General features: G+C 34.2%; 2 protein-coding genes across 2 annotated transcripts in view; one reads left to right on the top strand and one right to left on the bottom strand.

The window, feature by feature from the left end:
- The window catches only part of FAR2 (fatty acyl-CoA reductase 2), a 211,036-nt gene extending 195,325 nt beyond the window's left edge, over positions 1–15,711 (top strand). Inside the window, exons 11-12 of the mRNA XM_037845229.1 lie at positions 12,256–12,383; positions 13,272–15,711. Of these exons, the coding sequence (XP_037701157.1) occupies positions 12,256–12,383; positions 13,272–13,434 (291 nt within the window). The 3' untranslated portion in view covers positions 13,435–15,711. The remainder of the gene's footprint in view (positions 1–12,255; positions 12,384–13,271) is intronic.
- A 1,391-nt stretch (positions 15,712–17,102) lies between these two features.
- Positions 17,103–25,402, bottom strand: part of ERGIC2 (ERGIC and golgi 2) — a 50,496-nt gene continuing 42,196 nt past the window's right edge. Inside the window, exons 11-14 of the mRNA XM_037845231.1 lie at positions 24,522–24,619; positions 21,908–22,070; positions 20,515–20,597; positions 17,103–20,334 (exon numbers count right to left, since the gene is read on the bottom strand). Of these exons, the coding sequence (XP_037701159.1) occupies positions 20,272–20,334; positions 20,515–20,597; positions 21,908–22,070; positions 24,522–24,619 (407 nt within the window). The 3' untranslated portion in view covers positions 17,103–20,271. The remainder of the gene's footprint in view (positions 20,335–20,514; positions 20,598–21,907; positions 22,071–24,521; positions 24,620–25,402) is intronic.

Here is a 25,402-nt window from a genome sequence, read left to right as displayed (position 1 = left end):
TGACATATCTGTCTTTTTGCCTGTGCCACACTGCACTGACTACTGTAACTCTGTCATAAATTTTTAGATTGGGAAGTGTGAATTTTCCAACTTTATTTTATTTCAAGATTGTTTTGACTATTCAGGACCCCTTACCTTTTAATATAGATTTGATGATTGACTTTGTTGTTTCTTCAAAGGAGGCTGTGGGAATTTTTATTGAGATTGCACTGAAGCTATAAACCATGTTAGGTAGAATAGACATCTTAACAATATTTAGTTTTCCAATCTATGAACTCAGAAAGTGCTTCATTTATTTAGGTCTTCTTTGATTTCTTGTAGCAATGTTTTGTAATTTTCTGTGTACAAGTCCTTTACATTCTTGGTTATAAAAAATTATAAAATTTTGGAAGAGTTTCAGCAAGACTGGTGTTAATTCTCCTTGGAATGTAAAATTCCCATGAAGCCACTTGGTCCTGGGATTTTCTTTGTTAGAGGTTTTTTTATTATGATTCAATCTCTTTTATTTGCTATTAGTCTATTGAGCTCTTCTACTTCTTCTTGAGTCTGTTTTGCTAGTTTGTTTTCCTAGGAATTTGTCCATTTCATCTAGGCTATCTAATTTGTTGGCATACAGCTGTTCACAGTATGCTTATATAATTCTTTCTATTTCTGTGGGGTTGGTAGTAATGTCCCTTTCATTTCTGGTATTAGTTATGTGTGTCCTCCCTCCCTCCCTCTCTCTCTCTCTGTTAGTCTAGCTAAAGGTTTGTCAATTTAACTGAAGTTTTCAAAGAATAAACTTTTGGTTTCATTGATTTACTCTTTTTTGTTGTTTCTATTAATTCTCTATTTCTCTTATAGCCACTCTAATCTTTATTTCCTTCCTTCTGCTCACTTTAGGTTTAGTATGCTCTTCTCTTTCTAGATTCTCCAGATGTGAGGTTTCTGACATGAGATCTTTGTTCTTTGTTAATATAAGCATTTATAGCTATAAATTTCTCTTCTGGCACTGCCTTTGTTGTATTCCTTAAGTTTTGGTATGTTGTGTTTTCATTTTCATTCACCTCAAGATATTTCCTAATTTCCCTTGTAATTTCTTCTTTGACCCATTGGTTAATAGTGCACTGTTTAATTTCTGGGGAAGAGAGTGGAGTGGGGAGCTGAAGTACTCACTCCTCCTCCAAAAGCAGCAGGTGAAAAGGCAGAAACTGTATGAAACAATTGTCCTTGAGATCTGGAGGCCAGGGCAGCTGTGTATAGCATCCAGGGAAGAGCAGGATGAAGAGGCTGAGATACTGTGGTAAAGAACCATGAGTAAATTGCTCAGTGGCTTCTGCAGTGCCCAACCCCTACTCTCAAGGCTAGCCACCTTGGGTCCTGTTCCTGGCTGGCAACTGCAGACAGAAAAGGATGTGGAAACCCTGTTCCCCAGAGTAGAGTCAGGCCTGGGGGGCGGGGGGAGGGCATGGCCAGGTACTGATCATGGCTTTTGGTCAGTAAATTGCAGTCAGTAGAAATTAAAGATGCAATAGAAGAGATTAAAAATACACTAGTCATACAACAGCAGATATGAACAGGCAAAAGAAATAAGCAAGTTAGAAGATAGGACAATCAAAATCTCACAGAACACATAGAAAAAGAATGGAAAAATTGAGCAGGGTCTCACAATTGAATGACAGCATGAAGCATATGAAATTGAGCAGGGTCTCACAATTGAATGACATCATGGGTGTTCAGAAGGAGAAAACAAGGGAAAGGGGGCAGAATTCTAACAGCCAAAAACATCCAAATCTTATGAAAGACATGAATATACATGTATAAAAAGCACAACACATTCCAAACAGAATAAATCCTAATAGACCTATACTAACTCTGAGATACATACTAACTAGGATATAAAATGCCAGGATAAAATCAGAATCCTGAAAGCAGTAAGAGAAAAGAGATTCATCACATACAAGGGAACAGCAATAAGATTAAAGTGAAAATTTCTCATCAGAAACCAAAGAGGTGAGAAGGCAGTGGTATGTTATATTTAAGATACTGAAAGAGAAAAACTGCCAGCCAAAACTCTTCAAAATGAAAATTCTGTCCTTCAAAAATGAAGGAGATAGATTGTAAGCTCTTACAGCAGTTAACTCTATCCCTGAACTGTAAGGCCTACCTCTAAACTTTGAGATGCTGATCCTCTAGCGTATAACCTGATTGGTCTCTGGAACAATGCATATCTTTGAGACACCTGAAACTCAGAGCTAGAGCTCGGCAGATATGAATGTCAGTATTAGTGCATACAGCCACTGTCAAAAAAAAAAAAAAAAAAAAAGCTGAAAAAGAGCCCAGACTTCAATTAGTGATATGAATGAAGCAGGTCTGGTTAAGACCAGGGCAAGCCAGGCCAAAGGGTAAAGGTTGAAACTGATTGTGTTTTAAAACTTCAACTTTCATATGAGACCAAGGGAATAGATATCTATTTGGTACAGGATCTAAATTTTCTAAACGGTACAACTCTACAGTCGATTTGTTCAAACACCACAATTGCATGGAATTTTGAATAGGAAGTGAGATACGGTAGGTTAGTACAGGCTGGAGTGAAATAGTGACACATCCTAGAGTAATTTGGGCAGATAATAAAAAATATATTTACAGCCTCCCCCTCCCCAGCCCCGAGGATCTGGGGGAAGCTGCAGATGTGTTGGACATCCTCACCTGGACTGGTGTTGATGTTGTCACAAACACTGGGACTGGCGGTTTGATGTGCTGAGCCCTCGAGCATGGGACTTGCCCTTATGAAGCTCATTACCACAAAGGAGAGTCTAAAGTTGTATGTAATGGTGCCTAAGAGGCTCCCCCTGAGTACCTCTTTGTTGCTCAGATGTGGCCCTCTCTCTCTCTAACTGAGCCATCTCGACAGGTGAACTCGCTGCCCTCCCCTCTACGTGGGACCCGACTCCCAGGGGTGTAAATCTCCCTGGCAACACAGAGTATGACTCCCAGGGATGAATGTGGACCCAGCATCGTGGGACTGAGAGTATCTTCTTGACCAAAAGGGGATGCAAAATGAGACGAAATAGTTTCAGTGGCTGAGAGATTCCAAACGGAGTCGAGAGGTCACTCTGGTGGACATTCTTATGCACTATATAGATAACACCTCTTAGGCTTTAATGTATTGGAATAGCTAGAAGTAAATACATGAAACTACCAAACTCCAACCCAGCAGTCTGGACTCCTGAAGACAATTATGTAATAATGTAGATTACAAGGGGTGACAGTGTGATTGTGAAGACCTTGTGGATCACACCCCCTTTATCTAGTGTATGGATGAGTGGAGGAATAGGGATAAAAACGAAAGGACAAATGGGTTGGGATGGGGGGATGATTTGGGTGTTCTTTTTTCACTTTTATTTTTTATTCTTGTTCTGATTCTTTCTGATGTAAGAAAAATGTTCAGAGATAGATTGTGGTGATGAACGCATAACTATGTTATCATACTGTGGACAGTGGATTGTATATCATGGATGATTGTATGGTGTGTGAATGTATTTCAATAAAACTGAATTTAATAAAAAAAAAAAAATGAAGGAGAGTTTAGAATATTCACAGATAAACAGAAACTGAGAGAGTTCACCAACAAGAGACCTACCCTAAAAGAAACACTAAAGAGAGTTCTGCCAGCTAAAAGGAAAACACAGGAGAGAGGGCTTTGGAGTGAAGTGTAGAAATGAAGATTATAATTCAAGGTAGCTGAAAGGGTAAAAAGAGAGACAAAAATAAGATATAACATATAAAAACCAAAGGATAAAATGGTTGAAGTCAGTACTGCCTTTATAATAATAACATTGGCTGTAACCAAAAAAGAGCTGCATTAGCTGTACTAATACTGAACAAAACAGACTTTAAGTGTAAAACTATAATAAGCGGTAAAGAAGGAAACTATATATTACTAAAAGAAGCAATCTACCAAGAAGAAATAACAACTATAAATATTTATGCACCTAAGCAGGGTACCCCCAAATACACGAGGCATATGTTTCAGTTTGCTAAAGCTGCCAGAATGCAAAATATCAGAAATGGATTGGCTTTTACAATGGGAATTATTAGTTCACAAATTTATAGTTCTAAGGCCATGAAGAAGTGCTAATTAAGGCATCAACAGGACAATACCTTCTCTGATGAAAGGTTGATGGCATCTGGGGTTCCTCTTTCACGTGGGAAGGCACATGGCCCGAGTCTGCTGGTCCTCTCCAGGATTCAGTTTCTAGTTTCTGCAACTTTCTCCAAAGCATCTCTGAGATGCTATCTTAGCTTCTCCCAGGGACAACCTCTGGATTACATATCTTAGCTTCCCTCTTAGTTTCTCCCAGTGGCAAACTCTGGATTATATATCTTACCTTCTCCCAAAATGACTCTGCCTTTTTTCTTCTCATAAAGTACTCCAGCAAGGGAACTAAGACTCACCTTGCATGGGTGAGGCCACATCTCCATGGAAACAACCTAATCAAAAGTTCCCAAGCACAATAGGTCTGCTCTCACAAGACTGGATTAAAAGAATATGGTCTCTTCTGGGGTACATAACAGATCCAAACCAGTTCAGCATACACTGGCAAAACTGAAGGAAGAAATACATGTCTCTACAATAGTAGCTGTAGACTTCAATATACCACTCTCATCGATAGATAGAACATCCAGACAGAGGATCAATGAGGAAATAAAGAACTTGAATAAAATGATAAATGAACTAGACCTAACAAACATATACAAAACATTGCATCTGAGAACAGCAGGATATACATTCTTTTCAAGTGCTCATGGATCAATTTCCAGAATAAACTACATGTTGTACCACAAAACAAGTCTCAATACATTTAATAAGACTTAAATTACACAGAGCACTTTCTTGGATATCAGTAATAGCTGGTGAACTGAAAAATTCACAAATACATGGAGGTTAAACAACACACTCTTAATCAGTGGGTCAAAGAAGAAACTGCAAGAGAAATCAATAAATATCTTGTGACAAATGAAAATGACACACAACCTATCAAAACAAGGCATGCAGCAAAGTGGAGAGGGAAATTTATAGCCCTAAACATCTACATTAAAAAAGAAGAAAGAGCCAAATTCAAAGATAACTGCACACCTGGAGGAACTAGAAAAAGAATAGCAAACTAATTCCAAAGGAAGCAGAAGGAGAGAAATAACAGAGATTAGAGCTGAAACAAACAAAATTAAGAATAAAAAAAGAGAGAATTAACAAAACCAAAAGTTGATTATTTAAGACATCAACAGATTTGACAAACCCTTAGCTAGATGACCGAGAAAAAAGAGAAGATGGAAATAAAATCGGAAATTGGAGGGGGATATGACTACTGAATCACAGAAATAAAAATGATCATAAGAGGATACTATGAACAACTGTATGCCCCATACCTAGACAACTTAGATGAAATGGACAAATTCCTAGAAACATGAACAACCTACACTGACTTTAGCAGAAGACCTCAACAGACCAATTACACTTAAAGAGGTTGAATCAGTCATTGAAAACCTCCCAAAAAAGACCAGATGTCTTTACAGGTGAATTCTACTAATCACTCCAAGAAAAATTAATACCAATCCTGATCAAACTCTTCCAAAAAATTGAAGAGAATACGACCTAACTCAGTCCCATGAAGCCAACATAACCATAATATCAAAGTCAGATAAGGATACTACAAGAAAAGAAAATTACAGATGAATCTCTCCAATGAATATAGATGCAAAAATCCTCAACAAAAATATTTGCAAATCAAATCCAACATCACATTAAAAAAATTATATACCATGATCAAGTGGATTTTATCCCAGGTATGCAAAGGGGGTTCAACACAGGTTCAATATAAGACAGTCAATTAACATAATACACCATGTTATCAAATCAAAAGGGAAAAAACACAATTATCTCGACTGACATAGAAAATGCATTTGACAAAATCCAGCATTCTTCCTTTGAAAGGTAAGAATAGAAGGAAACTTCATCAACATGATAAAGAGTATATGTGAAAAACCCATACCTACCATCATACTCAATGAAGAAAGACTGAAAACTTTCCAAGATATGGAAGAAGACAGGGATGCCCACTGACACCACCATTATTGAAGATTGTGCTAGACATTCTAGCTTGAGCAATTAGGCATGAAAAAGAAATAGAAGGCATCTATACTGGAAAGGAAGTAAAACATTCACTATCTACAGATGACATGATCCTGTATATACAGAAAATTCTGAAAAATCTACAACAAAACTACTAGAGCTAATTAACAAGTTCAGCAAAGTGGGGGGATACAAGATCAATGTGCAAAAATCAGTAGTGTTTCTACATACTAGTAATAAGCAACCTGAGGAGGAAATCAAGAAAAATACTCCATTTATAATAGCAACTAAAAGAATCAAATACCTAGGAATAAATTTAACCCAGGATATATAGAAAGCTACAAAATATTGCTAAAAGAAACCAAAGAAGATCTACAAAAATGGAAGGACATGCCATGTTAATGGATTGGAAAACTAAATATCATTAAGATGTCAATTCTACTCAAAACTATTTACAGAGTCAATGCAATTCCAATCAAAATTCCAACAGCCTACTTTGCAGATACAGAAAAGTCAATTATCAAATTTATAAGAAAGGGTATGGGGCCCTGAGCAGCCAGAAACCTCCTGAAAAAAAAAAAAAAGAATGAAGTTGGAGGACACACACTCCTGACTTCAAAGCATGTTACAAAGCTACGTGATCAAAACAGCATGGTAGTGGCATAAATATAGATATATTGATAAACAGAATCAAATTGAGAGTTCAGAAATACATCCTCACATCTATGGACAACAGATATTTGATAAGGCTACCAAGACCACTCAAGTGGGACAGAACAGTCTCATAAAAAATGTTGCTGGAAGAACCGGATATCCATATGCAAAAGAATGAGAGAGAACCCCTATCTCACACCTCATACAAAAATTAACTCAAATTGAATCAAAGACCTAAAAATAAGAACCAGGACCATAAAACCCCTAGACGAAAATGTAGGGAAGCATCTACAAGACCTTGTGGTAGGCAGCGGTTTCTTAGACTTTACCTCCAAAGCACAAGCAATGAAAGAAAAATACATAAATGTACCTCCTCAAAATTAAAATTGTGCTTAAAAGGACTTTGTCAAGAGTGAAAGGAACCCTACTCAATGTGATAAAATAATTGGAAATCACATATCTGATAAGGGTTTAATATTCAGAACATATATATATATATAAAAAAATCCTATAACTCAACGATAAAAAGACAACCCAATTTTTAAAAGGGCAAAAGACGTGAAGACATATTTTTCCAATAGGAAATTAAAATGGCCAAAAAGCATGCAAAAAAATGCTCAACATCACTAGCTATTAGATAAATGCAAATCAAAACCACAATGAGATATCATTTCACACCTACCAGAATGGCCTCTATTTAAAAAAAAAAATAAAACTACAAGTGTTGGAGAGGACGTGGAGAAATCAGAACACTCATTCACTTCTGCTGAGAATGTAAAATGGTGCAACCTTTGTGGAAGACAGTTTGGCAGTTCCTCAGGAAGCAAGTATAGAATTGCTATATGATCTAGCAATCCTGCTACTAGGTAAATATCCAGAAGAACTGAAAGCAGGGATGTGAACAGACATTTGCACACTATTGTTCAGAACAGCATTATTCAGTTGCCAAAAGATGGAAGCAACCCAAGTGTCCATCAACTGATGAAAGGATAAACAAAGTAGTGGTATGTACATACAGTGGAATATTATTCAGCTGTAAAAAGGAATGAAATAGTGATGCATTTAACAACATAGAATAACCTGAAGAACATTATGCTGACTGAAATAAGCCAAACAGAACAGGCCAGCTATTGTATGATCACACTGATATGAACTAATTATAATATGCAAACTCATAGAATTGGAAGTTAGAATACAGGTTATCAGGGAATAGAATAGGAGTAGAGAAAGGGGAGCTGATGCTTAATTTGTGCAGAATTCCTATTTAGGTTGATTGTAAACATTTGGATATGGATAGTGGTTATAGTAGCACATTATCTGGAATGTAATTAACAGTGCTAAATTATGTTTGTAAATGTGTTTGAAACGGGAAGTCTTGGGTCAAGTATGTTACTAGAAAGAGAGGTAGAATAATACACATGGGATTGCATTACACAGTGAACTGTATTGTGAACAATGGACTGTAGTTAATAGTTCAAATATAAGACTGTTCTTTCATGAACTATAACAAATGTACATCACTATTACAATGTGTTAATGATAGACTAGTATATGCAAAGAAATACTCTAAGGGAATCTATGGAATAAAGTTAACAGTAATATTTTAATAGTCTTTCTTAGTTATAACAAAGATCCACACTAAAGCAAAGTGTCAACAATAGGGGGGTACATGTGAATGCTGTTTTTTAAAAGACTTTTCTGTAAATCTACAACCTTTCTAACTAAAAAAAAATAACAATTAAAAACACTTTATGTTGTGGGAAGGAAGCCACACACAACATATTAACTATTGTATGATTCCATTTATATAAAATATAAACAGATTTAGATTAGTGGTTATATAGAGTGGGGGAAGAAGAGAGGGATTGAGAGGTAACCACTAAGGGATATGGAGTTTTTCTTTTTGGAGTTCTGAAAATGTTCTAAAATTGATTGTGGTGATGAGTGCACAACTCTGTGATTATACTAGAAGCCACTGATTGTACACTTTGGATGGACTGTATGGTATGTAAATATGTATCAAAAAAAAACTGCTTTAAAAAAGAGTGCATTGTTTAATTTCCACATTTGTGACTTTCCATTTCTCCCTCTGTTATTGATTTCTAGCTTCATTTCATTGTGTTCAAAGAAGATTCATTGTATGATTTTAGTATTTTTTAATTTATTGAAACCTGTTTTGTGACCTAACATATGGTCTTTCCTGGACGATGACTCATGTGCACTAGAGAAAAATGTTATTCTGCTGCTTGTGAGGTGTTCCATATGTCTGTTAGGTCTAGTTGGTTTATAGTATCATTCGATTCTTCTGTTTCCTTATTGATCTTGTCTAGATGTTCTATTCCTTATTGAAAGTGTTGTTTGGAAGTCTACTACTATTAATGAAGAACCAACTAATTCTCCCTTCAAATCTATCAATATTAGCATCATATATTTTGGGGCTGTGCCATTACATGCATGCATATTTGAACTGACCCCTTTATCAGTATATAGTGACCTTTGTTGTCCTTTGTAACAGTTTTTGACTTCTAGTTTTATATTATCTGAAACTAATAAATAGCTAACCCAGCTCTCTTTTAGTTACTATATGTATGATATATGTTTTTTCCATTCTTTCACTTTTGTGTCTGAATTTAAGGTGAGTCTTGAAGATAGAATATAGTTTTTATCCAATCTGCTAAACCCTGTGTTTGACTGGAGAGTTTAATCCATTTACATTTAAATTAACTACACTAACTTCAGGACTTCATTCTATCATTTTGTTACTTGGTCTTTGTAAGTCGCATACATTTTTTTTTTGCCCCTTAATTCTTCTGTTAATGTCTTTTGTATTTGATTTTTTTTAAGGTACTATTTTGAATCCCTCCTTCTTTTCCTCTGCATATATTTTTCAGATACATTCTTTGTGGTTACCATGTGTCTTAAATTGAACACCCTACATCTATAACAATATTTGATTAGATACCAACTTCAATAGTATTCACAAACACTGTTCCTATACCCCTCTGACCCCATACCTTTTTTATTGTACTTGTTACAAATTGTATCTTTATACACTGTATGTCCAGATCCATGCATTTATCATTACTTTTTATGCATCTGCATTTTAGAACCATTATCTGAAGTCTTTGTTTCTTTATGTCACTTCAACCCACTGTCCAGTGTTCCTTTTCTTTGAATCTGAAGAGCACCTTTAGGATTTCTTGTAGGTAAGGTCTAATAGTAGTGAACTTTCACAGTTTTTATTTATCTGGGAATGTCTTAATCTCTTTCTCATTTTTGAAATACAGTCTCATCACATATAAATTCTTGGCAATTTTTTCAGCACTTTAAATATTTTGTCCCACTGCCTTTTTGCCTCCAAGGTTTGTAATGAGAAATTGGAACTTAATCTTATTGGGACTCCCTTACACATAACATGCTGCTTTTCTCTTATAGCTTTCAGAACTCTCTCCTTGTTCTTGGCATTTGACAGTTTTACAACTGAGTCTAGGCATGGTTCTCCTTGATTTTATCCTTTTGAGGCTTCTTGGCTATCTTGAATGTGTATATTAATTTCATTAAATTCAGCAAGTTTTCTGCCATTATTTCTTTGAATATTCCTTTTGCCCCTTTCTCTTTCTTGTCCTTCTGGGATCTCCATAATGCATCTATTTGTATACTTGATGGTACCCCACAGGTCTCTCAGGCTCTGTTCACTTTTTTTTTTTTCCCATTCATTTTTCTTTCTGCTCCTCAACCTGAATCCTTTCAATTGTCTTAACTTCAAGTTCACTGATTCTTTCTTCTGCCACCTCCAATCTGCTGTTGAAAGCTTCTAGGGAACTTTTCATTTTAATTAGTGTAGTCTTTAACTCCAGTATCTCTATTTAATTCCTTATTAAATTTCTATCTCTTTACTGAGATTCTCATATTGTTCATTTGTCCTTTTCCTGATAGCCTTTAGCTCTTTCTCTGTTTTCCTTTATCTCCTTAAGCATAAGCGTACTGAGGATCTTTTTTTTTTTTTTTTTTTTTTTAAGTTTTGTCTAGGATATCCAAAGTCTGGTTTGTTTGTCTGGTAATCTTTTGCTGCACACTGTTTATTTTAATATTTTAAAGCGGTAATTCTTAGATTTAGTCCCAAAGCGAAAAAAAAAAATAGGAAAAAGAATACCCGTCACACTATTTGTAAATTGGCTCTGTGTTGGCTGGTGCTCTCCTTCAGGGCTTAGCCCTCCTATCAAGATCAGCCCAAGGCAAAAGTGAAGGGCAGGGATCTTTTTTGAGACTAGTTTTGTCTTAGGCTTTTGCTTGCTTGTAGCCTTAGGAATTCCCTGAATTGCCCCCTCATTCCCTCTGAAAAGTCTTCCTCTCCCTCAAGGGTGTCCTATTTTATGACTGAAAACAACTGATCCTTTGCCTCAATCCACTTGGACTTGTTTTTTACACCGGTTTAGCTGTCTACAAGCTGCTTCTGCCCACATGGCAAGTTCTAGGAGGGTGAGCCAGAGATGGGTTTCCAATAGATTGGCATACCTCATTATGTGCCTAGTAGCTACTCTATGAAACCTTAAAGAACAGGGCAAGGGACTAACAATGGGGGCACAGGGCTACCTCCACACTGTGCTGGGAGAGGGACTAGCAAAGGCACCACAAGCATCTCCTATAGTTTTAAAATCTGCATTTTCATGATTTGGTACCTACCCAGTTACTGTACCCTTTAATTAACTTTTCCAAAGTTATGAGGAAGATGGTTCTGCCATTTTTGCTAGTTGTTCAAAGATTCTACAGAGGAACACCAGCCTGAAGCATCCTATGCTACCATCTTGGTAGACCTGAAGCTCAGCAATTTATTTTAAAATCCTTTTCCTTTATTGTCACTTTCAATATATACCCTGTATGTGGCAACAGTTTTTCTCCCAAATCAATCTCTATCTCTCCTTTTCCTCCTCTCAGTACACCTCAAAGATTTCTTCTCTTTCATTACCAGTCACTCTGTCTTTTAAACATAAATTCTGCAAACTTGTTCCTCAAGGCTTTACTTCCCAAAGCTTTTCCTATTCTGCAGAATCAGGTGATTTCGGGAATAGAGGGTAGACAATGGGGACAAAACCAAAATTTTAAAGGATAAGAAATGGAAAACGTCATAATTTATTTTTTGGTCCCTAACATATTATTCCTCCACTTAAAAAAAATAATTACTTGAAGAAGTCCCCCAAGCCAACCATAAGCTTTCTCTAGACGAAGGAATCCCAGTTCCTTTAAAATTTCCTCACAAGACTTCCCAAATGCCAAATGTTTTTGTTTGGTCCAGGTTTAAGAAACAGTCATCCATATTGTTGTTATCTTTGAATGAACAGCTCAAATAATTTCTTCTTTAGAGGAGTGCAAACTACATCTCCCAAACTGCCACTCATTTATAAAAAAGAGACTTCATTAAGTGGTTAAAGTGATTGTTCAGGAAATTCTGGAAATCCAAAATCCAGAAGTTTATAATTCTTGCCTTTCAGGTATTCAACTTTGATGTGCGCAAGTTAAACTGGTTGGAATACATTGAAAATTATGTTTTGGGAGTTAAGAAGTACTTATTGAAAGAGGATATGGCTGGGATCCCAGAAGCAAAGCAACACTTAAAAAGGTAAGCTTTAGCTGTCAGGTAGTATTTATTGAGCCCCTACTGGTGCCTGAGTTTACACTAAACATGAACTTTGGGTGGAGGATGGAGAAACTAACATTCCTTGGGCATCTACTGCATTACATGTTCTATATATTTCATTTAGTCTTCACCACATCCCTAAGAGGCAGGTATTTTTATTTTTATTATCCATTTTTTTTCCCAATAAGGTTTTTAGGATCAAAGACAGTAACTTGTCCATGGTAACACATGGTAAGTATAGGAGCCAGAATTTGAACCCAAGTTTTTCTGTTTCTTCTTCCACACTGAAATCATGTGGTATAGAGAAAGAGTATCCAGCTAACAGGCAGGAAACCTGATTCTGCCACTTAACCTGGGCAAATCCCTTAACCACTCTTCAATTCCTTCAACTTCTTTTACTTTTTTTCAGTCAATCATCCCTGAGGGCCTAAAAATCATGCTAGTCAGGTGTAATTCTGGCAGAAGCAAATGGTATGTAGTACATAGAAAATAAGGATAGAAAAGAAGACTACAACCAGGGAAGGAAGAATGCTGAATAGTTAGTTAAGGATTTTCAAACTTACCTTCTGGTGAACAAGAACCAGTGAACCAACAGTAATGTGGTCAAAATACATTCAAGAAAGTTTATGCTGGTCATATTTGTAAAACAGCTTAGAATGGGGAGAGGTTTGAGAAACTAATTAGGGGAATATTGTGGAAATCTGATTATTCAGCAGGAACAGTGGGAAATAAAAGATAGAAAAACCCAAACAAAGAAAATGTCACTAAACTATCATACCCTGTGAACCCTTAACATTTACTGGTTTTATGCTTCAGATAACATCATTATTTGTTGCTGTTTTAACTTTGGTTGTGTATGTCTGTTTCCAGGCTCCGAAATATTCACTACCTCTTTAATACTGCTCTCTTCCTCATTGCCTGGCGACTTCTCATTGCAAGATCTCAGATGGCTCGGAATGTTTGGTTCTTCATCGTGAGCTTCTGTTATAAATTCCTCTCCTATTTTAGGGCATCCAGCACGCTCAAGTTCTAAGAACATTAGGCAATCACCTTTTGACTGGAATTTCAGATACCTCTAAAAAACAAACTGTGGTTCTCAAGATTAGGTAGTAACAAGGAATATACCCAAGCTCATTACCTGTCATATGTGTTGTCATGTATTCACTCCTATTTCTTAGTTATTCTTTTTGTTTCAATGAGAGGAGTCATATCCTAAGCTGTATTCATACATATTTTAGGAAAGACTGCTTCCTAACATATTGTAAGCCCTTGCATATAAAATACCAAAGTACTCCCACCTCTCTGTCTTTAGCTTTTTGTTCTTCTTGAGAGAAAACTATAAAAATGGAAGAACTCAATGACTATGGAAGCTGAAAATGTAAAAACAAACAAAAAAACAGTACTGACCTTGGAACATTCTGGGGTACCCATAAAAGATTCAAAATAAAGATGAGTATAGGAAGGATGGTTTCAGCTTCCTCACAAATGCTGTAGGAGAAATAGTCCTCCACTGAAAAGTCTCACCTTCCTTTCGGTGTTAAACTTTGGTCCTTGTTGAGGGGTGGGGGAATTAGAAAAGTGGATTCACATTTAACATTTTTCTCAACTATACCCACTTCTTAAACCTAAAAAGAAACAAAAGATATAAATAATTATGTATAGAATAAGAGCCCAAACAATATTTGCATTTGGGCCTCGTTTATTGTGCTTTTAAATTAAAATCATCAGCATCTCATAATTTGAGTTTGACAACTATTATTTCTAAATCTTTTCATCACCAATTTTCTTGATAACCTTCTCTAAGAGTTTCCTTCTTGTTCATTAAAACCCCAGCCCCTTATACTAAGCTTATTTCACCTAGGCCTCAATTAGAGTGGCTGATGGGGCAGGGGTGTCCCAAGCTAGAATCATATAAATATCCAATCCCCTGATCTTTACCATTGAGGAAAGCAGAATTTCAAATATTTAAACTCTAGTTTTAGGTTTTTTCCTATATAGTGGGGAAGATTACTCTTCTGTGATCACTAGAGGAATTAGTATCTTGAGCAACCCACTTGCACACTGTAACTACACAATGCACAGCAGAAAAGAGAGTTGATTTCACTCAGTGTCTTTAAGTTTGGAGAACAGGTGGTTTGTCTTTTACTTTAAAAAATATTTAATGTATAATCCACACAAATTAATTAAAAAACTATTCTCAAATTCCTATACTAATATAATGTAACTTAACTTCTCTCATATTTGAAATATGAGTATATGTTGTATTGTACCATTTCTACTTGTTAAAAAAAAAACGGATTATTCGAGAATGTTAGGGCCTAAGCAATTAAAAATTAACAATCACCATACAACTACTATAAAATTACACAGGCATAAAATGTTAACAAAGAATAGCAGTTATATCTATGTCCACTTTCTGGAGTAATTAGTAATTCTCAGGACGCATATCAGCTAGTCAGAGTATAAGGCCTCGAAGCAGTATCAAGGTCTAGTAGCAGTTGAGATTTTCCTGAGTGTCATAAAAGGGCATTTTGGGGGATGTTCTCTGGGACTACCAATATCTTTCCTAATCTCATCTAAATTCTGGGGACTACTTTCCAGGGCAAACACCCCAGCTCAAAACAAAGCATCTGGTGATCTTCTGAATTAACAGATTAAGATACAAACTACAGACATAATAAAAATATGAAATGAAGATATAGTCCAATGGGATTAGGTTAAAATGTAATAGTTTTAAGAATTTACTCTTTTGATTATTGTATGTTTCAAGAATCCAGTAACTCCACTGATAAAGTATTCTCATTTTGACTTTTGATTAAATAAAAATTGGAATTAAGATTTTTTTCCTCTCTTCTAGTGTTGTGTCTTTAACTGCTGACTATTGCAGATCCTGGAAAAAAGGAAATAATTCCCCAGGAAAAAAGGAAATTATCTTCCAAAGAACTTTCAGCCAAATCAGAACACAGGACAAATAACTACCAGATGAATATAAATCTAATACACAACTGCATAATTGCTTTACTTTTTCAGTCACCATTAATAAGGTTAGATTTATATGATGAAGCATGTTTCTTTCTGTGGCATCAGATAAATGACACAAATGGTTAATATATAATTATTTCACCTCAAGGCCAATAAACAATTATTTGAGTGCCCAATATATACAAAGCAATAGGAATGAAGTTCCTAATTTTAGAGGGAAGGGTGTGGAAAGTACAAAGGACACCTATGTTTAAAATAAGTTTTAGTAATTCCTATGTTCTGCACTCACAGGATACCTAGTACAGTACCAGATATTACAAAATTGAAGACAACCACTGCCTGAGGCAAAAAAATACAAGAAAATGTCAAGGCAGAGGGGCACACAACTCAGTAAAAAATTCCTTACAGTTTTATACTAATCTAACATCAACTACAGTTACACCTTATTTAAACAACTCATTTAGATTCTCGAAATAGACTGGTTTGTGAAGGGACAAATAGTCAAATAGCACATTATCTTCCAATTAGTTAAATTAAATTAAAATAGTCCAAAACATCAATACATCAATAATTTTCAAAGTTCACTGGAATCACACAGATTTCCACATGGCTACTCTCTACAGCTGCTATTCTAATAATTATGTTCTGGGAACATAATGCCTATAGTAAGAAGTAATGGCTGTCCATATGCCCACACAGAGGTATGGAAAAATACTACCCTGCCTAAATTACTTTCAAAAAAATATATTTTTAAATTAATAAAACTAGCAATCACTCGTTTTAGGATGTAACTGGTTTGAGAGAATACTCTGAAGTGTAGACACTTCTGAGACAAAGGCTGCTTAACTGAAATTGAGTTAATAGCCAGAAACAGCTATTCTGATACCCATACAAATATTTTAGGTGTGTCCCTATTTTATTTGAAGGAGTCCAACATGGAACTGTAAATAGGTGGCAAGATGTGAGGTTGGGCAACTTGGGTCAATCCTAGTAAAACACTCTAGAGAAGCTAAAGCTAAACTACACTTTACAAAGTTATCAAATTGATACGCTCAACTGAAAAGAGAATATAGAATTTACAAAGTATTTATTACATAGTTACATGAGCTGTTGCTATAGGTCTGCTTTAGTATGTACAGCTTTCTTAATGTATATTTTCTTCACACCTTCCTATTCTGAGTTTTACCTTAAAATTATTCCATAAAATAGCATGCATTATGATACTTGTAGTTGTTAATCTGATTCCTTTTGCTAGAAATCCAATATAATTTGGAGTTTCCAAAACAAAACTATTTTAATGTTTCACTGATTATAATCTTTGCATCCAGCACTGTTTACAACTTTATAGACCTACTTGAGTCAACTGCTCAGTTTTCATCACATCTTTAATATGAAAAATGTAAAATAAATCCAATATATGTGATTTAGCTCCACCTGAAGGAAAAGAAAATGTAAGCAAATCATAAAGATTCCTGTAATTTCCTAGGAAGAAAACAAATATGAGGAACTTAGGTGTATTTGGGTGTAAATGATCTTAATTTTCTACCAGGATCAAAAGGACAAAAAGTTTTATGATTTGTAATTTTATTTGGGGTCCAAATGTTTGGGGTTAAAATACCAAATGAAATGTTTTAAGTTCTCTTTCCTCAAAGCCAACCAACCAACCAACCGACCGATCGACAAACAAACAAACAAACAAGGAAAACAAAAATCAAGCCATTTGTTTTTCTATTTTTAAAATGACGTAAGGTGATTTCATCACTGAAAAAATATTTCAAAAGGGGGGAAAAAACTTATATTTTGATGATACCACAACAAGGGAATACCAAGGTATTGATCCAGGAATTATAATATAAACTAGTGAATAAACGGTTCTCTGTATTTTGACAGTGCTGGAAAAGGGTGACTCAGGTTGGTTTGGTGAAGGTTTTCTAGAGTTAAAAACAGAAGAGGAAGAACTTAAGTACTAAGTTAAAGAGCATGCTGAGATTTTAAAAGGCCCTAGGGCTCAGGTTTAAGTGATTTTTAAACAACCAAAAATATGCACCTAGAACTCAAGTGTAAGCTGAATTTTAAAGCAGAGGAGTTGCATATAAAGTTTTGGTACTTGAATTACTAACCCAAGATATAAAAAGATAGAATGCTAATATATCTCTATTTATACCATAAAAATTTACAAGATATTAGTCATTGCTTTCTGAATTCCAAAGTTTGTATTAAAGATTGCAAACTTTCTTTGCATTAGTAAATTTGAGGTAAAAATTCAGTGTTTTCTATCAAAAAAATGTATATAAGAATGATACTAATCATCTAGGTTCAGAACTAAATTTTGTAATTTTAATATTTGGAGTTAAGCTTTTCCCAAGAGGTAATCCCAAGTGTACAAGTACTGCAGCAGTGAATTATTCACCTAAATATTTAATTTTTTTATGGATCAGTGTATGCAAAGGCAGTAAAAAAAAAATTTTCATGTAATTTGAAGTCTTGGATTTTTAAAATATTAAGCCAGAATATATACATACAAATATAAGGAATATACTAAAAAGGTTAAGGAAGAGCTGAGTAATAAAGTTGGGTATTATGGCTAAAGGTACTTCCAGGCATAGGAAAAAATGCCTAATAGATAGGTGAGTAAAGTGCTTTCTAAAAAGGAAAAGAAAGACTTGATAAAGTCCAAAATTCTCAATAGATCCTAATATGCAGGTATATTTCATCACTCAAAAGGCTGGCCAAAATCTTAATATTTTCACTGGCAAAAATCTGACCCTGACTATTTGAGGAATTATAGATGGAAACTTTTCAAAACTTTTAAAATGGGAATCAATGGCAAAAAAAAAGGATTTTGCTTTAAAGAGATAAATTTTATAGCCAATTTTACTGGCAAGATTAATTCCATTAACATTTTAATATGGTATTTTGAAAACATGGGAACAATATCATACGTAAGAATCAAAATAAATTTTAAGATTTTGTTAAATAAAACAGTTAAAGGTACTTTATTATAATCCTAATTGAAAGATAATAGTCCTAAATCAACACTATTTTCATCCCATATTAAAAAAAAAAACAAAAAAACCTGGAACTTGACTGAATTTTCTGAGAAGCAGATTCAGAGAACCACTGTTCAATCTAAATTAGCAAAAATTCGAATTCTCTCCAATTAAAATTCCTTTTGAGAGCTGTTCTATTAGTTCCTAATCCCACTTCATTGGAAATAATACCTGAAGAAAAGAAAAGAGGGTGGGGGGACAAAACCCAGAGAAGGCTCATTCATTATCTGGAAATTTTTGGATTACAAAACCTTTCAAGATATGTTACACGACCTACAGCAACAGTTAACTTTCATGGCTCTGAATGGCAAACTATATGTTAAATGATGATTGTTATTTTCTGCAAAATACCATTCAGTATAAAATCTATAAAGCAGTTTTGTCAGTATATCCCCTTCCTCCAATACATTGTCTGTCCCAACTGCTTGTAAGGAGGCATCTTTTATCTTTACAGAAAATCCATTTGAAAAGTATAACATGTCATCCCAGTCTCTAAAAACTACCATTTAAAATCTAGTCTTATAGTCTTGGTCTTATTACTTACCTGGAATTCTGTTTCTCCATTTCCCTTAATGATTTAAACTATGGGCATGAGTTGCTGATTCTTCTACTGTCATTGAGTATTACAAAAAGAAAAATGATGTTGGCACACATAAAACAAATATAGTTTTTAATGGCACCTGAGTGACAGTGCCCTCTCATTATTTTTAGTCTTTTATAGTCTAGAAATTTAAAATTAACCCTTAGATGGTAAGAAAGCTAAAAAACACACTCTAATACAGAACCAATCACATTCAGGACACCCTGAATGCAGATACTTCTTTCATAATCCAATTTTACAGCTTCATGGACACTGATTAAGATGATACCTCTCAGGTCTGACATTATGCTGTCCTTCTTAAATGTATGCCTCACTCTTCTATTTTATTTAAAGTTAACCTGCTCCCCCTCACCATAACGTATTCAACGTATGCCCCCTTTTCCTCTAATGTTTCATAAATGGATAATTTCCATCATAGAAGTAGATCTTTTTAACACCATCACCAACAAATTATACTAATAGTATAATGATCAGATCAGGTTCAAAAAAAAAAATGTGCTTTCTTCTCCCCATGTAAGGCCCCACTTAAAATTTGTCAATGATGCCTGTTACATATCATAGCATTTATATACTTGCCCCTGTGAAAATTCACCTTAGTGTTCTAAGACCCTGTCTTGAACAGTTAGAAAAGTCAATAACCAAAGTTTCAAGAAAAGCAGTTACCTTCATAAGACCACACAACTGGATAAATGGTCTTGTCGATATGGCTGAACATTAATATGGCTGTAACATAGGGACTTGTCCCTGTTTTATTAACAATGTGACCTGATCACAACTTTTTAAACTTTAGACTAGTTTTCCATATGTTTTACATGTTTTATTCTGACATCATATTTTTTAAAAACAAAAGGACGCAAACATTTACACTTATCAATGCCTTTTTCTTTAGATGTGGTTTGACTTCTTTCCTTTAGGCTCTTTGTCATTAAGAAGCAAGGTTTGATTTCCATACCGCCCCTGTGCTGTGAAAAGTATCAGAAGGAGTCATCTTCGAAGCAATACTCTGGTTGGGCTTAATCACTGAATAGCTGCATAATATCTTCAAGGACATATGTAACAGACACAACATACATAGGTTTCAGTTTGGGATTTTTTTTTCTTTCTCTTTTTTTAATAGATGTGTTTCCTGCTTTTCATTCGTATTTTCCTTTCTCTGAGTATATTGCACAACATTTTATTATTAAAAAAAGGTTTTTGTCTCAGGCAAAAAAGTTTTTTCTCCTTCTCTTGGGAGGTGCTAATGTGTATTGTTTTCTAAAAGAGGTAAGTGGTTGTCTGTGTGGCCATCCTCAAACGGAATCTAGGGGAAAAAAAAAAAAAAGAGACCAAGCATTAATTTTATTCCTTACACTATATCCCCTGAAGAAAAAGATTAATTTGGGGCGATTTCTTTCTGGGCATCAAAAGCTACTATGTATTTTTAAGACTTAACAATGACACTGTGACTTAGTGATAAGTACATTTATACTATACCACTTACAGAATTAACAGGTTTGTAGGATCCAAGTCTGAAACGACAGCAAATTATTTCAACTATAAATTTTCCAATTCCATGTAACATGCCTGTAATAAACAAGTTTATTAGTATCAAAAAAAACAGGCAGATGCTGTCAAACAAATTATTTCCTAAATTCCTATGTAACAATAAAAAAGCTCAACTAACATAATGGAATAGATTTAAGGAGAGAAACAAAGCACTTTGCTTTATTCAATTCCATGTTTAAAAATAATCAAGACAGTTAAATTTTAAGACAAACGGATTTCTTTCCAAAATCAAAGACCACAGAATTCATGACATTGATAAAGTAATCTTTTCAATGGTACTGAATACATTACATACCTACACAATTTTGGAAAAATAAATGATACCAACATCACAACATGAAACTGTGAGAAAGCTCTTTAATCACTTTATAAACATGATTCAAAATATATAAACAAACCAGCTCCTTGTAATAACCATTAGGAGTTAGGGATAAAGAAGAAAGTGTTTCCTTTCTTTATCTTCTGTACTTAAAACTCAAATTTTCAGGATTACAATTCTTCAAGTGATCTTTGAGAGAATTCCAAAATCTCGTCAAAAAGGCAGCAGCAATCATCCAATTCAAATGGGAATTTAGATCCTCTCTCTTGAATAGCCCAATCATTTAATATTTAATTCTACTTAAAAATGTCCAATAATGAGAAAAGTTGATTTGCTATATATAAATAAAAGAACTGTAACGTGGTAATAAAAATATTTATTGATAATTAGATCTTCTGTTTTGAATTCTCTAATCTATTCTGTAAAGTTTCCACATTGCAATCCCAGCTGAGAAATTGAGAAAATCATACAAATATTACTGACAGAAAAACTTTATTTCATGTATTACACACTTCAAAGTGCCATAAGATCTGATTTTATATACTGTAGAGTTAACTATAGCTTCAATAAAGAAGAAATTTTGCATTAAGTATCCACTACTGCTAGGCACTTTCTCATTTAATCCTACAACACACTTGTAAATTTGGTATATCATTCCCATTTTACAGATGAGGAAACAATCTCAGAAAAGGCAGGTGACCTATCCAAGGGTACCCACCAAGAAAATGGTAGAACCTGTATTCAATTATAATTCTGCCTAAAATTAAAACCCAGGATCTTTCTAGCACACCATGCAATCTTCTGTAAATCAGTGAATACAGTGGAATTAGTTAGGGTTAATGGTTAATCAATATAATTTTGGAGTTTTGAAATTCAATCTTAATGAAAAAATCTTTTAAATATCAAAACATAAGAATGCACACATTTCTTGTCTCTTTTAGTAAAAGCATCTTGATTTCAGTAAAAGCAACACTTTTAGAAACTAGATAGAAAAGAAATGAATATTAACCTGTTGTTGAAAAGATTCCTCCAACAATACCACAGAGTCTTACAAAGAACTGCCAGAATGGCATATGCTCTTCAGTAACTGTCACCATAAGAGAACTGAGATCATATTTCATAAATATCCCAGAGACTCCATGACTGCCTGCAGCATGGTTAATGATACGCTCCTAAAGGGAAAGTAAAGGGGACAGTGAGGAGGGAAAGAAACACAGGATTCACATCATCTCGTTACTTGTATACAGTTAATATTAAGCCCCACAGCTCTACTGTACAAGAGGGAAATGCAAATTTCATTACAAAGGTCCTACTAGACTAAGCCCTTCGAAGACAATTAACCTCTATTCTTTGTATGGTTAGCTTTTGAAATGACCCAAAGAGCAAAATTATTATTTTCTATTTCCTCAGAGATCACTTTACAGAAAAGTTTTAGATGCCACTCAAGAGCTTAAAATTGCAGGGTATGTTCCTCAGTGGCCAAATCAATGAAAAGTAAGTTTATATTTTGATATCCTTTTTGTAATATTTCTTTGCTAGGAATTTACACGTGTATTTACTTCCTGTTATGTAAATATCAGATATAAGAGTTTCATTTTCCAAAAATACTCTATTTCATTCCATCCTGTTTGCATTTCAAAAATCAAGTTTGTAAACTTTCTAATAAATTTCTATTATAGCTTTAAACTCTGATACCATATTGCTTTGTTATAACTTGTGTGCCAGTCTCTTATCTATTTTTACTAAGATGTAACTATAATAAAAGTTTAAACAATCAAAATAAAAGGTCAACTACCACCAAGGGAAATTAAAACAATTTTATGAAAGATATTACAGACTTCTTCTTCTTTTAACACAATAGAACCTTACAAGTCACTGATTAAGTTTCCAATAAAGTGGCTTCATCTTAAAGCTCTGAGATGCCCAATATCATGTTAATGTTATTAAATAATTGTCACCACTTATGCGTATAAAAACTATTTCAGGGATTAGGATATCTATCTAATAAAAGACTAATAATGACTCACTTTAGGTCCCAGAAAGGTCAGCTCTCCTCTACCTCAATTTTATTTACTCCAGTTACTGCTTCTTTTCTTTTCTTTCTTTCTTTCTTTCTTTTCTTAAGTGAAACATAACTGTTCTATTCACCTTATCAAGCTCAAACACTTTTCTCACAGGTCAAATGTTCTAGGGTTTCTACTACTGTTTTGTTTTGCTTTTCTTTTTTATTTAATTGTTTTTTAAATATACATTGGGGATCACTTAATATCAGTATACAGAAAGCTTCTTCATTCTTTTATTACAGTGCATAATTCCTCCATTATGTGGATGCAACATTTGAGTTGTTTCTAATCTTAATGCTATTAGAAATAACAATACAGTGAATAGCCTAATAGACCCATCACTTCATATTTTTTCTAGTATATCTTTGGGATAGATTTCTAGAAATGGTATTGCAGGGTAAAAGGGTAAATGCATATATCATTATGGAGATACTGCCAAACTCGTTCCATAGAGACTACACAATTTTGCATTCCCATAACAATGTACATGTGAGTGTTTTCCCCAAAACTTTGCCAACTGTGTATATTGCAATGTTCAGGTTTTCACCAATCTTACAGGTGAGAAATGGCATCTCCCACCCCTACAGAATTGCTGATAAGCACAGGACAATATATAGCTGAATAGAATTCATCTAGTTTCTCTTTATATGTGTAAACATCCGTTTATACATATTTGCTTTCCCTTTGTGAACTTTTAACACTTCACCCCTAAACACTTGAATACCTAATCTCATAAGACCAAGGAAAATTCTACAATATTAAAGGCATGGTCTTCAGAATTTACAAGACTATCAAAAAAAATTCCACACAGAGAAAGCAAATTTTTAAAAGCACTTAAATTTTGACTTGGAATTCTTCTAAAGTACTTGAAAATTTATGATTCTTAAACACAATAATTAGAAAACGTGACCCCAGAGTAGAGGAGAAACCTGTTAAACTATCCAATTCCAAAACTCTGCTTCTCATTGTCAGTATTTATTTATAAGGCCACTCCACTCTGACGCTGCAGAACATTACTGCTCTCAATCAGATGAATATACAAAGCATTAATTTATGAAGGCAACACCTCTCTAAATTTGCAATTTGTTCCACCAAAACTATGCCTGCTCACAGTGTAGGTACATTTTTTAATTAAAAATAAATAACAAAGAAATCAGAGAATCTGATGACAGATAAAAATTGCTTTTATCAACAAGTGAGCAAGCAAATTACAAAATTAAGATATTACGAATCAAATCATTATTACCAACATAGTTTAATAATCTTAAATTTCAATGGAAGAAAACACATTTCAGGCAAAAAAAAAAAGTTATTTTCTTGCTCTAGAATACACTAATATCCATCTGTGATATAATACTGGCTTAAAATAAAATGTTAATACATTTCAGAACGTTACACAAACGGGAGAAAAACCAACTGATACTTCAAACTTATTTTTTATTGTGTGGGGTGGGGGTCTGGAGGTGGGTGGGTGGGGATATGGGGTGGAAGGTGGGGTAGAAAGACTACAAAATGCTAATAAATATCAACAAATCATTTTACCAGTTGGATTCAACTTACCCTTTCTGTCACAGAAAACTGATGGGTATCTGCTGAAATTTTATATGTATGTAGTTTTGTTGGCACAACTGTAATAAAATATTGAAACATCTGGTTGTCTAGAATAAAAACAAAATGTGTTTTTTCATCAATCCCATAGCAACAAAACTATAGCCAAATATATCCTCCTTCTATGAAATAAATCCAACCTGAAATTTAATGTAGTCTATGATTTAGTTTCTAACAAAAAATAATTTTAAAAGAAAGACCAAATGAAAGCAATATATTCATACTTGGTTAAATCTTATTCTATGTAAGCATAAGAAAGGCCTATGCACATACACAGATTAGAGGATGCTTGAAAAGATTAACTAGTGACTTAGTTAGATATCTTATAATCATTATCATTCTTTCACCAAATATGAAAAACAGAAGTAGCATTTCTTTATAGTACAGAAACTAAAAAAGGTAAAATAAAGTAACAATAGTATAATCATTACAAGAAACTTTTTCAGCTTCCACTATCTTAAAATACACAAATAAGCCAAAATTGAATTAGCCAGCCTTTGAATAAATACAAAGAGTTGATGCCACAGCAACAAGTTAAAGAAACTACTCAATGATGGCCTGGAGTTACTGTGTATTCAAAAGGATCATACTTATATAGTTATTAGGAATCTACTTTTAATACAAGTTGTAAATGCCAACATATAACCAATTACTAATTAATTTTAAACAATTATCAGTCCACATAATGAAAAACATGTTAATCATATTAATTCTCTAGATCTACCTTCTAGAAAATTTAGAAGAAGATATGATTTTCTGTAGTTTCAACTAGTTAAGCAACGGGACGAATTACATTGCTCTGAAAACACATGATAACTGTAAATTAAAGCTGT

This window comes from Choloepus didactylus, chromosome 8 (assembly GCF_015220235.1).
Source record: "Choloepus didactylus isolate mChoDid1 chromosome 8, mChoDid1.pri, whole genome shotgun sequence".
NCBI classification, from domain to species: Eukaryota; Metazoa; Chordata; class Mammalia; order Pilosa; family Megalonychidae; genus Choloepus; species Choloepus didactylus.
The sequence above is the reverse complement of the archived record's forward strand: the minus strand, read 5'-3'. Positions and strand labels throughout refer to the sequence as shown.